This window comes from Chlorella variabilis (genome assembly GCF_000147415.1).
Source record: "Chlorella variabilis unplaced genomic scaffold CHLNCscaffold_1, whole genome shotgun sequence".
Taxonomy (NCBI): Eukaryota; Viridiplantae; Chlorophyta; class Trebouxiophyceae; order Chlorellales; family Chlorellaceae; genus Chlorella; species Chlorella variabilis.
The window spans coordinates 1,528,634-1,542,092 of NW_005435087.1; the positions used below are offsets into that span (position 1 = coordinate 1,528,634).

The window sequence follows — 13,459 nt, forward strand, 5'->3', positions numbered from 1 at the left end:
CACCTCCCCCCCGCCACCTCATCCACCCGCCTGCCCCCCCTGCAGGCCTTTGACGAGCTGCTGGTGCTCAAGCCGGGAGGCGTGTGCGTCTACTTTGGCCCCCTGGGCTATGAGTCGAACCAACTTGTCGACTATTTTTCATCCATCCCCGGGGTGGCGCCCATGCCTCCCAGGTGGGCCCGGGGCAGCGCCAGCTGGCGCCGGCTGCCTGCCACCTGCGTGCCTGCAGGCGGGGATGCTTGTCAGGAGGCGAGGAGCTGGGGGCTGCGTGTGGGACTGGTGTCGTCACGGAGCAGCACCGCGTCGTGGGCTCGCCGCATCTGCTCGCTTATCTTGCCAACCCGCCCCACCCCTTGCCAACCCGCCCTGCCCCGCCCCGCCCCGCCCCACAGGCACAACCCCGCCAACTGGATGCTGGAGCAGACGTCCCCCGCCTTTGAGAACAAGCTGGGCATCGACTTTGGGGAGGCGTACAGGAGCAGCGAGCTGGCCAGGCGAGCGCGCTGGCGCGTGTGTACGTTGTGCTGCGTCGTGGGCACCTGCCGCCACCCCGCTCCCCCTTTCCCGCCGCCGTCAGCTGGCAACGCCCCCACCCCGCCCCGCCCCGCACGCCTCCCCCGCAGGGAGATGGCGGCGATTGTGGATGCGGCGCACGAGCCCGCCCCCGGTGCCAGGGACCTCACGGTGGCTGAGCTCAACGTGCGGGGCCCCTTCTTCCAGTACGCGGTACTGCTGAAGGCAAGCGCGCCGCGCCTGCCGTGCCCGCGTGCGGCCCCCGCCCCCGGCTGGCGCTTGTCGCGAGCGGGGCGGCGGCAGCTGCCTGGCGGCACCCCTCCGCCGCCTCCCCCGGCCCCACGCGCACCACACGCCAGCTGCCCTCCCTCACGCCTCTACACCTGGCCTCCCTCCCCCCCTCCCCCTCCCTGCAGCGCCTGTTCCAGATGTACAACCGCCTGCCCGACTACCAGCTGGTGCGCCTGGCGGTCACGCTGCTGGTGGGCGTCGTCTTTGGCTCGCTGGCGTGGGGCACCGGATCCGACACGTGAGTGGGGGGGGTGGGGCAGCCCGGCCTGGCCTGGCACGGTGGGGGGGACCAGCTTGGTGGTGGGGGTGGCCACCTGTGGGGGAGGCAGGCCTGGCACCTGCCATGCCTGAGCATTGAGCCCATGCATGCATCGCTGCATGCGCCGCGCCTGGCTCGCCGCCTGATCGGCCCGGTGCATGCCGCCCGCGACCCCGGCCCTGCGAGCGCGGCCCCTCACCTGCCTCCCACCCTCCCTGGGCCCTGCCGCCGCCGCGTGCGCCGTGTGCAGGAGCAGCCTGAGCGGCGTGCTGAACATCGCGGGCATGCTGTTTGCCTCCTCCCTGTTTGTGGGCTTCACCAACGCCATGACCGTGCAGTCGGCGGTGGAGGTGCAGAGGTGGGCGCATAGAGGGGCGGGGGGGGCGCAGGGATGCCCCGAGGCCTCTGCCCTGCGCAGCAGGCGGGCCATGCGACTGTTCCCCGCAGCTCCCTCTGTGCGCCCTCACCGCCCTCCCTCGATCTGCCTGCCTCAAATCTGCCTGCCATTACCTGCCTGCCATTCCCTGCTGCCTGCCTGCCTGCCCGCCACTACCTGCCCGCCATTACCTGCCCGCCATTACCTGCCTGCCTGCCTGCCTGCGCCGCAGGAATGTGTATTACCGGGAGCATGCGGCGGGCATGTACGGCCCGCTGCCCATGGCCATTGCCCAGGGCAACGTCGAGATCCCATACATCGTGGGCCAGACTGCCGTCTACTCGTGAGCACACAGCCTGGCTGTTGGTGCTGTGGCATGAGGATCCGCCTGCCCTGCGCCGCCGCTCGTGGGCGCGCGGCAGCGCCACGGGTTCGCCCTGGTGGCGGCTCTCTAACGCTCTGCCCCCTCCCTCCGCTCGCCGCCCGCAGGTGCATAGTGTACTGGATGGTCGGCTTTGCGGCCGAGGCATGTGAGTTGGCGGGTCCGCCGCATGCCGCATGCCGCACCCCCACACACCCGCCTGTAGTGTCTTGCTCCCGTGTGGGGCGGGGTTGGCGGCTCTCATGCCAGCCTGCCGCCCTCCCCGTGCCCCGACCCCTGCAGCCAAGTTCTTCTGGTTCCTCTTCATCTTTGGCATCACGCTCAGCATGTTCACCGCCTATGGAATGATGGTGCGTGGCGGTGTGGCGGCGTGTGGGGAGATGAGGAGCAGGGCGAGCGGTGGCATGTTTCGTGAACCGACATGCCCGCCCTCTCGTGTCCCCACCCGCCTGCCCGCCTGCGTGTGCAGTGCATCAACCTGACCCCCGACAAGGGGCTGGCCAACCTGCTCATGTCCTTCTTCTTCGGCTTCTGGAACCTGCTGTGCGGCTTCCTCATCCCACAGGCCTCCATCCCAGGTGAGCACGCACCTGGATGGGGAATGGCGCTAGGGCAAGGCACTGGTGGCGCGCCGTGGTGGCGGCTGCGCGGAGGGTTAGCAGCGCGGTTGCTGTCCTGTGCTGATGCCGGGATGCCTCCTGGGCCTGCAGGCTACTGGATCTGGATGTACTGGGCCAACCCGCTGGCCTACACGCTCTACGGTGAGCGAGCTCATGAACAGCAGCGCCTGAAGCGGGTTGCTGCGGCGCTGCTGCTTGCGCGTGCCCCTCCCCGCCGCCGCGTGACCCCACCCTCACCACCGCCACCGCCTCCTGCGCGCCCCGCTGCCCGCAGGCCTGATCGTGACGCAGCTGGGCAACCTGTGGGACACGACCGTGGAGTTCAACGGCGACCAGATCCCCATCCCTCAGCTGCTGGAGGAACGGTTTGGGTACAAGTACTCCATGCGCTGGCCCGTCACCATGATCCTCCTCGCATTCCTCGTCGTCTTCCGCGTCGCCTCCATCCTCGCCCTCAAGCTGCTCAACTTCCAAAACCGCTGAGGCAGCGCGCGGGTGCTGCCGAGCGGCGTGGCGGCTGGCTGGCTGGATGGAGTCTGTGCGGCGGGGCGCGCCGGCCTGGCACACACGGGCGGCAGGCAGAAGGCTGCCGCCGCGGTGCGGCGCCGATACTAAATCAAGTATCCCCTTAGTACCCCCTCTCTGTAGCGCCCACATTGTTCCACCCAGCAGCGCAGCCATCGGTCTCACGCCGCGCTTCGCACGTGCTGCATTTCTCCACGCGGCTAGCTAGGCTCGCTCCACCCCCCAACACACTTTGCACTACATTTCATTCAGGGCGCCTTCTTCTGCCTTCTTTTGAAACGTGAACCTCCTGCAATTTTTTTGCAACCGCGCCTGCCTCCTCGTGAGCTTAGGCGCCCCCTGTCTGCAAACCCTCTCCATGGTCCATTGCCACATAGGCGCCATCTGCCTGCCTGTCACCACTAGCAAGTTACACACAGCAAATGTAAATGCCTCCCAACCGCAGCGCCATGCCAGTGCTCAGCTGGGGGGCTGCAGCTGCAGCCCCTTGGGGCGCACCGCGCTGCGCCCCAGCAGCACCGCCCGCAGCGGCCCCGACTGCCGGATCAGGGCCGCCGGCCCGCCGCTGCTGCCAGGCCCTGCCGCCGCCGCGCCAGTAGGAGGGGTGGTGGGTGCAGTGAGCAGCCAGGGGAGCGCCAGCACGCAGAAGCTGGCAGGCGGGATGGGGAGGGGCGCGGCAAGGCTGTACTGGAGCTGCACAGTGACGACGCTGCCGCCGGCCTTGCCTGCGCCTGCTGCTGCTGAGGTGGGTGTGGCGACAGGAGCCAGCATGCTCGCCGGTACCTCCAGCTGCAGCTTCGGATCGGCTTCCAGCGGTACAGCCACATCAGGCGTGCCAATGAGCAGCCGCCGCAGCTGCAGCCACACGGGCCGCTCGCCGCCGGAAGCGGCGGTGGGGCCCCCAGGAGCGCTGCGCCGCTTGGCGCTGCCCGCCAGCCGTGTCAGCTGGTCGGCGGGCAACTGCAGCCAGAGGGGCAGATCCTGCTGCAGCAGAAAGGCGGCCGCCGCCGTGGGCGCCGTCGACGCTCCTGCCGCGGCAGCGGCGGCGGTTCTGGGCTGGGAGGCGGCCGCCGCTGGCGGGGACTGCTGCCGCACCGAGACTTCATCCAGCGAGCTCTGAAGGGCTGCCGCCAGCAGGGCGGGCGTCAGCAGCAGGCGCTGCCCCTGAACTGACTCATACTCCACACCAAGCAGCACCGTAACCTGCTCCGTGCCCGCCGCGCCTGCTGCCACGGCAGCCGCAGCGGCCGCCGCCGGCCCGGCCGCCGCCGCGCCTGCTGCCACGGCAGCCGCAGCGGCCGCCGCCGGCCCGGCCGCCGCCGCGGCAGTCGCTGCCGGCGACGCCGCCCCCGCTGCCACTGCTGCCTGCAGCTTGCCGCTGCGCTGCTTGCTGGGCCGCGCCGGCTGCGGCTTGCCATCCTTGTTGGCAGCAACAAACAGAGGTGCCCTGGCGGAGGCCGCCGGCGGCTTCAACCCCGGCCAGCTCAGCACTGCAGGCAGCTGCACCTCGGACGCCGCCTTGCCCTCAGCAGCCGCGGCGCCACCGCCGCCCGCCGCTGCCTCTTTGGGCCGCAGTTTCTTGCCGCCCGGCCGGCGGTGCTGCTGCTGCTGCTGCTGCTGCTGCTGCTGCTGCTTGACCTGCTGCAGCGAGGGGAACTCCTCGTCCTCTGCCGCCGCCGCTGCCTGGGCTGCCGAGCGTGCTGCCTGCTGCCCAGGCTTCAACGGCACAGCCACCTGCACGCCACACACGCAGGCACGGTTCAAACAGCTGGAGCGACCTGGCGCAGAACACAGGGCATGGTGCCCTGGGCAAGGCAACATGCCGCCAGCGCCGCCGCCGGGCATGGCATCGCCCGCAGCCGGCCGGCCGCCAGCGCCCGCCCCGCCCACCTGCACGGGCAGCGAGGCCAGCATGACGCCGCCGGCGCGCAGCCAGCCGGGCTGCCCATCCATGAGCAGCGCAGCAGCCAGCGCCGGTGACTTGTACATCGAGCGAGGCCCCAGAACGTGCAGCTCCAGCCAGCAGCCCGCAGCGGGCGCCCCCGCAGCCGGCGCAGACGCCCGGGCGGCACCCCCGGCCCCGCCGCTGCCCTTGCCGTCGGCGCCAGGCGTGCGCCCGGCCTCCTCCTCGCCGCTGCTGTGCCCGTCGCCGCTGAGCCGCCCTCTGCCAATGGCCTCAGCCTCCGCCTCCGCCTCTAATGCCGCTGCCGCTGCCGCTGGCCCCGCCGCCGCTGCCGCCATGTCTGCGGCCGCACCTGCATGCTCCCCGCCTGCTGCACCAGGCCTGCCCAGCGCTGCCTGGCCTGCCACGTCAGCAGCCAAAGCCCCAGGGCCCGCCAGCCTCCGCACGTAAAACTGGGCTCGCGCCGCTGCGGCGCTGCAGTCTGACGCGACCGCCGCCGCCGCTCGCTGCAGCTCTGCCACGGTGAAGGGCTCGGGGATGGTGTGCTGCTGGCCGCCGCTGCCGCTGGCAAGAAGCAGCTGCGGCGCGGCGGCGCCAGCGCCGCCGCTGCTGCTGGCGTGTGCTTGCTGCTGCGAGTCGTGGGCTGGCAGGCAGCAGGGGTTGCCTGCAGCAATCCAAGAGGCAACAGGAACCCTTTGGTGGGCTGGCATGCTGGGCAGCAGGCACGGCAGCAGCACCAGCAGCAATCATCGGAGGCAGGGGCGGCACCCACCCACCCAGGAAGCTGACAGCGTCGCACTGCATGTGCCCATCCCGCCAGTAGGCGCTCAGCTGCTGCTGCAGCGCCTCGGCGCCGGCGTCGGCGGCGGGGCCGCGGGCCAGGCTGCGGTACAGGCACAGCGCCGCCTGCAGTACAACAGACACAAGGACAACAGGGGCTGCATCTGAGGAGGTTTGCTGACCGATCCCCTATGCCACAGGATGCCAGCATGTCTGCGAGAGCAGCACACACACACACACACACACACACACACACACACACACACACACACACACACCTGCAGCGCCACGGTGTGCCCAGCGGCGGGCAGCAGCGCTGGGGTGTTGCGCCGGTAGGCGTCTGAGGCCACCGCCGCCGCCCGCTTGCAGCTGGCGTGTGAGAAGTCCCAGACGACGCGGCTGCAGGCAGACTGCCAGGCCGCCGCTGCCGCCGCTTCCGCTGGCACCGCCACATCGGCTGCTGCCGGCCGGGAGGCGGTTCCAGCCGGGGCCGGCGCTGCGGCTGCCTCGAGCACAGCGGCCAGCGTGGCGACCGCCTGGCGCCAGCTCACCAGCGCCTCCTCTTGGGTGCCGCCGCCAGCCACGGCCGCCACGGCCGCCTGCTGGGGCGCCAGCGCGGCCGCCACGGCTGCCGCCGCTGTCGCGGCGGGCTTGCCCGCCTGCTGCTGCTGCCGCTGCTGGGTTGGTGGCGCCAGCAGCTCTGCCAGCGCCTCTGCCACGAGCTGCTCCTGGCTGCTGCTGCCCAGGTGCTCAGGCAGCGGCAGCAGCATGGGGGCGGCGGCGGGCAGCGTGCAGAGCGCCCGTGCGCTGCCGTCGTCTGGGTACAGCACGCGGCAGCGCTTGAGGAGCTGGGCCAGCGGGTGGTGTGCGGCCTCCTCTGCCGACAGCGCCGGCGCCGCTGGCGTGCTGATTGGCTGGCCCTGGTGCTGCCGCGGGGGCGCAGAGGCAGGGGGGGGCTGCGCCAGCACCAGCAGCTGCGGGACGCATAGCCCCGGCACGGCGGCGGTGGCCTCTGCGGCCGCCACGCCCAGCAGCGCCGGCAGCGCCGGCAGCAGCGCTGACTTGAGCTGCTGCAGCAGGCGCAGCTGGCTGAGCAGCTGTGTGGAGGCCAGCGCCCGCGCCGGCTGCACCCACAGCACGGCGTGCGAGGTGAGGAACAGGAGGAGCAGCGCCCGCGTGGCATCCGCCTCGTGCTCCTGCAACCATCCGGGCAGGGGCGCCAGAAGGGGACGGAGTGAGGCGTGGGAGCAGTCACCTGGGCAGGTGTGCATGTGTTTGAGGGTGGGCTTGCGGCCAAGGCGATGGCCGCCGGGCAGCAGGCGCCGCCTCACCCGCGCCTCGTCTCTGGACAGCACAGCCCCGGCAGCCGCCTGCGGCACTGCCGCCGCCGCCAAGCCCATCCACAGCGTGTCGCTGGCAGCGTCGTGATAGCAGACACAGCGCTCGGCAAGCCAGCCCTGCGGCTGCAGAGCCGCTTGACGCGGCAGCACAAGGGCGTGGGGCAGCGAGCACCCCGCCAGGCGGCCCACCGCCGCCGATGCCCCCTCCAGCGTGTCCCCTGCGATGGGCGACAATGAAGGACGTTGTTGACGATGAGTGTGTCGCAGGGGGCTTCACAACAAGCAGAAGCAGAAGTGGTACTCGGCTGCGAGTCCGAGAAGGCGGCGGCAACAGCCCTGATCTGTAGCATGCTCAGTCAGTGGATTGTCGATGAAGGGGCGCACCTACGACTCCGACGACGAACATGGCGAAGGAGGTTGGCCTCGCTACTACCGCTAGGTGGCCGAGGACCCCTTTGGCATCATCCTGGGGTCTATGGTAGTCCAGGGTAGCGGTCCAGGGTAGGCCGCTGGCGCCCTGTCAGCCGAGCCCTTGGCGCCGGCCTGTGACGCACATGTTGCGTCACTTTCATCAGAGGCTCCACACCCTCTCTTTCAGCACCCCGGACTGGACAGACATTCAGACAGGCAAAGGGCATGTCCTGCATAGGGGTGCGTGGCCGGTGGGTCACGCTCGGTAGCGTTCGGAAGCGTCAGCGGCGATAAATGTATGGTGTATGGGGTCCCTTAATCAGGCCTGATATCTTTGCTGAGATTTTTTCTGGGATCCAATTCAACTGGGAGCCTCTGAACCAATGTAACAATCAGCGCAAAGCGCGTCTTCGCCGTGCCGCCAGCGGCGGCGGCGGCGGCGGCGGCGGCGGCGGCCCAAATGGGCATCCAGTCAAGAGGCACCGATGCAGGTTGGCATTGCATGACATGCAGGCCCTCGTTCCGTACTCGACGGTGCCTGCAAGCTCCGCTTCCTCGCTCTTCCAACCGCCCGGGCGCCAGCATGGAACGCGTTTTTCCAAAATGCTTCTCCAGGCGCCCGTCCGGCGCCCTGCGCTGCTAGATCGAGCTCTCGTGCAGCTGCAGAACTTCGTGATCATCCCAGCTGCCGCTATTGGGTGCGTGGGCTTCAAAACTGAGATGCTGGGTGCCGCCTGGCGGCGGCCTCCTTTGGCCCTGGGCCCCGATCACGCTCGCCTGATCGATCCGGGCATGCTGGGAGGGCCCGGGCGGCCCCTGGAGGGGAGCGGACTTGCTAGCGCGCCGTGCTCGGGAACCCCAGGCTTAGGCCAGCCAGCTGAGGCGGCGGCCCTGCTGCATCGTGACTTGCAGGTCGCTGAGATTGCGTAGCGTGCCGCACCCCCGTCTGCACATTTTGCCATGGCCCGCTGGCGCACCGCGGCGGTGCTGCTCGCCCTCATGGCCTGCACCAGCCTTGCGGCCGCCCGCAGCTCCAGCGCCCAAAGGGCCCAGAAGCGGTGAGGCTGGGGGTTTGTTGCGTTGCCAGGGGAGGCTGGGCCCCCAGCCGGGCGGCCTTTTTCATGCGCCTGGTCCCCCACCACTCCCGCCTGGCGCCCACCCCCCCGGCGCCCACCCCCCCGCAGGCGAGGCCTGGAGGAGAACGAGGGGTGGGTAGACGTGAAGGTGGTCAACCGCTGCAGCGAGCCCGTGGTGTTCAAGGCGGGGTACAACTTCTGGAAGGGGGTGGACGAGGGGCACCCCTGCCCCAACAAGGGCCCCGGCTCCAACGCCGACCTCTCGGTCTGCACCACCGACTGGCTCACCATCGAGTGAGCGGCGCCGCCGGGCCCGCCGTGCCGGCGCCGCCGCCGGGGGGTGTGCTTGTGGCTGCACATGTGTCAGGGGCGAGGGACGGGGAGAGGCGGCTGAGCAGGGCAGCCTCTGCGCCCTTGCCCTCGCCATCCCCGCCTGCGACATCCGTGGCGTCTGCCCCGACCCTCGTCCTCGCCCTCGCCACCTCGCCCGCTCCCTCTGCCGCAGCGCCAACACCAGCGCCACATTCAAGGAGCTGCCCGACCTGCTGTGGTGGTTCTCCGCCTTTGTGGAGGACGCCGACCCGGCCGTCTTCATCTCCAAGCAGTCCGCCGAGGCCTTCCTGGGCGGCGACGACGACTACAACGCGGAGTGCAACACGCCGCAGGAGGGCACCTGCGTGTGGTGGGCCGTGGTGAGCGACGCGGCGAGGCAGGCGGCGGCAGCAGCAGCGGCAGCAACCGGCCCGCCACCGCCGTTGCTGTTGGATGCGGCTGCATGAGTCGCTTGTGGGCCCTGGTCCTCCATCCTGCCCACCGCCTCCACCGCCTGCCGCCCCACCGCCTCCAGCCCTCTCAGCCGCTCCCTCGCTCCGCCACCTGTCCCTGCCGGCCGCTCCTGCCCGCAGCCCAAGACCCGGAAGGCCGGCACGCGGCTGGTGCTGAGGTGCCCGGAGCTGGACGGCGCCGCGCCGCCGCCCGTCAACGAGACGACGGTGGAGATGGTGAACAACTGCTCGGTCGCGGTCAAGGTCAAGGCGGCCTACTCGATGACCGAGGACGACGACGGCGCGGGCTGCGTGATCAACACGTGGCTGGGCAAGGACAACCACTTGTGAGCGGCAGGCTGCATGGCTGCATGGCTGCCACCTGTGCCTGCATGGCTGCCCGCCTCGCCGTTGCCGGCCGGCCTGCTTGCCTGCCCGGCTGCATCCCTGCAAGCCTGGCTGGCCCGCCCGCGTGCCGCGACCCGAGCCCCGCCCGCCTTTCCCGCTGCCTTCCCCCTCCCTGCCCGCCGCAGGTGTGTGACCGACTGGCAGACGTTGGAGGCGGGGGAGAAGCGCTACCTGGCCGCCACCGCCAGCGACTACTGGACCTACGGCGCGCACATCGCGGGCGGGTGGCTGGCGGGCCTGGGTGGGCGGCCGCGCGCCCGCCCGGTCGCGGCGGGCAATCTGCCATGGCCTTCGCCATGGCGGCAATGGCGCTGAGCTGGCTGAGCTGGCTGAGCTGGCTGTGCCGTGCCCTGTGCCCACCCATGTGCAGCCGATACCGGCTACGACCTGGCCAAGCGGGTGCCGGGCGCGTTCCAGGGCAGCAACGAAACCACCGGGTGCCCCGAGGAGGACCCATACGGCTCGGGATACGTGTGCGAGTGGTGGGCGCCGGTACGTGGCGCGCCGGCGGCAGCGCGGGCAGCGCGAGGTGCCGCGGGGCGGCAGGCATTGTTGGGCTAGGGCCACATGGAGGCACACACGCGCGTGCGGTGGTGGCTTGGCAAGCCCGGAGCTTTTGGCCACCTGCCCGCCCTCCGCTCCCCTCCCGTGCTGCAGACGTATGACGTCAAGCCCAGCGACTTTGACGCCTCGGTGCCGGTGAGCATCACCTGCGACGACTACACGCCGCCCAACTGAGCGGCTTGGCGGGGCGGCGCCAGCCGGGCCGCTGCGCGTGGCCCTGGCGGCGGACCGGGGCCGGGCCGCAGCGCCGCCTCGTTGGCTCCTCGCCTGCCCTCCCGCCACCCTCACCGCTGATTGTTCTACCTGTCAGTCTGTACACGCACCCGACCATTCCTTCCGCGATTGCCACGCGCACACCCCACTTTTGCAGCCGCGCAACCACTAGCCTCGCCACTGGCCCCAGCCATTTTGCCCGCTAGGTACCCCCATCCTGCCCACCTACCCATTGCCACTCTATAGACCAGGATCATCTAGGATGCTCGATTCCAAGGCACGCCTCCCCTAGTGTAGTTTCCTTCCTCTCGCACCGACATGCGTCGTCGCTGTTCCAGCCCCCGCCCCATTTTGCGCGCCCCGATTGGTCGTTGCTGAATGAGCACTGACAGATTCCGTGATCCCCTCTCTGCTTGCACCCATTTGAATGATACTAAACAGTTTATTTGTTATGTAACCAGCCCTCGTCACCCCCCTGGATGTTGGTGCCTGCGCCGGCTGTGCTCACCAGCGGCGGCGGTGCCAACCACTGGGATGTGGGTGTGGGCCAACCGCCACCACCTCTGCTGCCCGCTGCGCACTGCCATGCACTGCCATCCATTACCAGCGGGCCGCGGGAGCTGAAAGAGAGAGGACGGGAAGGGACGGGTCACAATGCCGGTTTGTGCCAGGCGGCTTCCGGAACGAGCAACGTGAAGAGGCCGCTTTGAAAGCTTACTCAGCCTGTCTTAGACTCATTCCCTTGACAATACAGAGCAGCAAGGCCGACTTTGCGCAGGTGAGAGCGTGGTTTGGCCGCTGGCTGCACGGATACTTCACCCCTGCGCGGCACACCGGCTTTCCTGCGCCCGCCAAACGTGTGGTGTGAGGTTTCACGAAGTTAGGGGCCTGCAAACCCGCTGGGACGGGAGCCATCTCGCGTGGGCCCCTCCGGTTGCTCGTCTGTTGCACCTCTCCTGCTCGTGCCGCCTGCTGCAGAGGATCCTCCTGGACCCCTAGACTCCTCCGAAAAGAGCAGGCCGGCGGCGGGGCGGCGGGTCATTGGTCGGTTTGCTGTGGGGGGCGGCGCTCCTGCTGGCAGCCACGTCTGTCACCTCTGCGACGCGTGTGCCTTCCGCCTTCCTGGAAGACAAACCTCGCGTCAACCACAGCGACTATGAATATCATGCTGACGACGTAGACGACATCCCGTGGGCCAAGTGAGACACAGCCCTCCGCACGCTTGTGCCTGTTCACGGCCACCGCTCCCGGCGCACACAGTGGCATAGCACTCACCACCACACCCACGCTGCTTCCCTGGATGCAGGGCCTGCCAGGACATCCTGCAGCATGAGCGGTCGCTGCTGGGCGAGCCCCAGGGAGAGGCGCAGTGGGCGTCAGATGTGCACTTCCAGTCGTCTGCCGCACATCTTGGCGCCTTGTAAGCTCCTGCTCAGCCTTCCGGCTTCCTGGCCGTCACTCGATCGTGCGTTTTGTTTGTACTGCCCCTCATGTACTCCCTATCTCCCTAATAATGCGGACGTTACGCCCCGCCCTTACCCGCCAGCCATCGCCACCCCCCAGCACACACACACACACACACACCGTGCTTGTGCCATAGCCAACCAATGCCTGCCTGTGCATGATCCCTTGACTCACGCATGACACACGCACGATTTCATGGCCGGTCTTGTGACCCTTTCCTCGTCAAATGCCTTACATTTCATGAGTTTGCGGACCGGTGTAGGCGGTGGGTGCGGACCGTGCGGACCCTGGCATTCGGTCCGCAACCTTCAAAAATGCGCCAGGAAATGTGGCAGGCCAACTCCGCCCTGACAGCGCGCTGCGGCCCCCGCCCGCCGCATTTCCACTCCACCTGAGATCACAAAGGCCTTAGGAACCCACACCCTGAGCGGCCGTCCAGCCCTGCGGCCGCACGCCCATCAGGGCCATCCCACACTCCGCCCCCTGTCCTTTCCCCGGCCCGCCTGCCGCTTTTCCTCTTGCAGCATCGTCTCCCAGACTCTCCAGCGGCCGAGTAGCGAACTCGGCGCGCTGCGCCATGGCAGACAATGGCCCTCAGGGGGATGGCAGCAGCTGCCCTACCTACGTCCCGGATCCAGCTTTGTGGGCAACGCAGATCCCCTACAGCCCGCCGCAGCAGTCAGGCGGGAGGCCGCCCTCGCCGCCGCCCGCCGCCGCCCAGCCTGCAGCAGCAGCAGCCGAGTTCTGGGACGCAGTTCTGGGCTGGACGGCGGCCCATGACCCCCCGGGATGCCTTGACGACGATGCTGGCCGTGATGACAGACACTGCGCCATTGGCGCGGTTCATGTCCGGGCATGACAACTTTGCCGCGGCTTTTCAGAAGGACAATGTGAGAGCAAGGCTTTTCGGCGTGTCCTCTCAATTGAGCCATGCTAAAATCCATCTGCCCTCTGGCGTTGCTTGCCCCCCATCTGGCTAAGCCACCATGGTTTTCTGTGCTTTGAACAGGTGGACATGGAACTGCTGCACCAGCACCAGCAAACAGCCCTAGAGCAGCTGAAGGCCACCGCCGAGGCAGCAAATGCGGCAGATGAGGAGCCCAGCCCACCAGCAGAGGAGTTGGAAGAGGTTCAGGCGGCAGCTGTGCTTGCTGTCTTGAGCCCCGGCGGCGGCAAGCGGACAATCAGCCGAGCTGGTGACCCATTGCAGCCGTGCGAGCTGAACATGGATGCAGCCCTCGTGGAGGAGGTGGCTGCACCAGCCCAGCAGCAGCAGCAGCAGTTCCACCACCAGCAGCAGCAACCTAGCATGCCACAGCAGCAGGGCACAGCTGCCCAGCAGGAGCAGCAACAGGGCATGCTGCCGAGCATGCCGCAGCCGCACGGCACAGCTGCCCAGCAGCAGCAGCAGCAGCAGCAGCAGCAGCAGGGCATGCTGCCAAGCATGCCGCAGCCGCACGGCATTGCTGCCCAGCATCAACAGGGCATGATGCAGCAGCAGGGCACAGCTGCCCAGCAGCAGCAGGGCATGCTGCCAAGCATGCCGCAGCCGCACGGCATTGCTGCCCAG

General features: G+C 69.1%; 4 protein-coding genes across 4 annotated transcripts in view; 3 read left to right on the forward strand and 1 right to left on the reverse strand.

Moving 5' to 3' along the window:
- CHLNCDRAFT_133292 (hypothetical protein) overlaps positions 1-2,924 on the forward strand; it is a gene marked incomplete at both ends in the record, with an annotated part of 12,623 nt that extends 9,699 nt beyond the window's left edge. Inside the window, 11 exons of the mRNA XM_005851760.1 lie at positions 46-173; positions 393-470; positions 624-726; positions 930-1,042; positions 1,314-1,421; positions 1,672-1,782; positions 1,929-1,969; positions 2,104-2,171; positions 2,291-2,399; positions 2,532-2,582; positions 2,716-2,924. Coding sequence (XP_005851822.1) covers positions 46-173; positions 393-470; positions 624-726; positions 930-1,042; positions 1,314-1,421; positions 1,672-1,782; positions 1,929-1,969; positions 2,104-2,171; positions 2,291-2,399; positions 2,532-2,582; positions 2,716-2,924 — 1,119 coding nt within the window. The remainder of the gene's footprint in view (positions 1-45; positions 174-392; positions 471-623; positions 727-929; positions 1,043-1,313; positions 1,422-1,671; positions 1,783-1,928; positions 1,970-2,103; positions 2,172-2,290; positions 2,400-2,531; positions 2,583-2,715) is intronic.
- A 501-nt stretch (positions 2,925-3,425) lies between these two features.
- On the reverse strand, positions 3,426-7,395 carry CHLNCDRAFT_133293 (hypothetical protein; the record flags this gene model as incomplete). The annotated part of the gene is made up of 6 exons (XM_005852092.1): positions 3,426-4,700; positions 4,857-5,533; positions 5,646-5,775; positions 5,928-6,845; positions 6,981-7,207; positions 7,374-7,395. The coding sequence occupies 6 exons, from the start codon at positions 7,393-7,395 to the stop codon at positions 3,426-3,428; spliced, it is 3,249 nt and encodes a 1,082-aa protein (XP_005852154.1).
- A 965-nt stretch (positions 7,396-8,360) lies between these two features.
- CHLNCDRAFT_133294 (expressed protein) lies at positions 8,361-10,386 on the forward strand (the record flags this gene model as incomplete). The annotated part of the gene is made up of 7 exons (XM_005851761.1): positions 8,361-8,458; positions 8,585-8,770; positions 8,982-9,168; positions 9,382-9,587; positions 9,774-9,889; positions 10,019-10,140; positions 10,306-10,386. 7 exons carry the CDS (start codon positions 8,361-8,363, stop codon positions 10,384-10,386), a joined length of 996 nt encoding a protein of 331 aa, XP_005851823.1.
- A 2,306-nt stretch (positions 10,387-12,692) lies between these two features.
- Positions 12,693-13,459, forward strand: part of CHLNCDRAFT_133296 (expressed protein) — a gene marked incomplete at both ends in the record, with an annotated part of 2,256 nt that continues 1,489 nt past the window's right edge. The window contains 2 exons of the mRNA XM_005851762.1: positions 12,693-12,779; positions 12,899-13,138. Coding sequence (XP_005851824.1) covers positions 12,693-12,779; positions 12,899-13,138 — 327 coding nt within the window. The remainder of the gene's footprint in view (positions 12,780-12,898; positions 13,139-13,459) is intronic.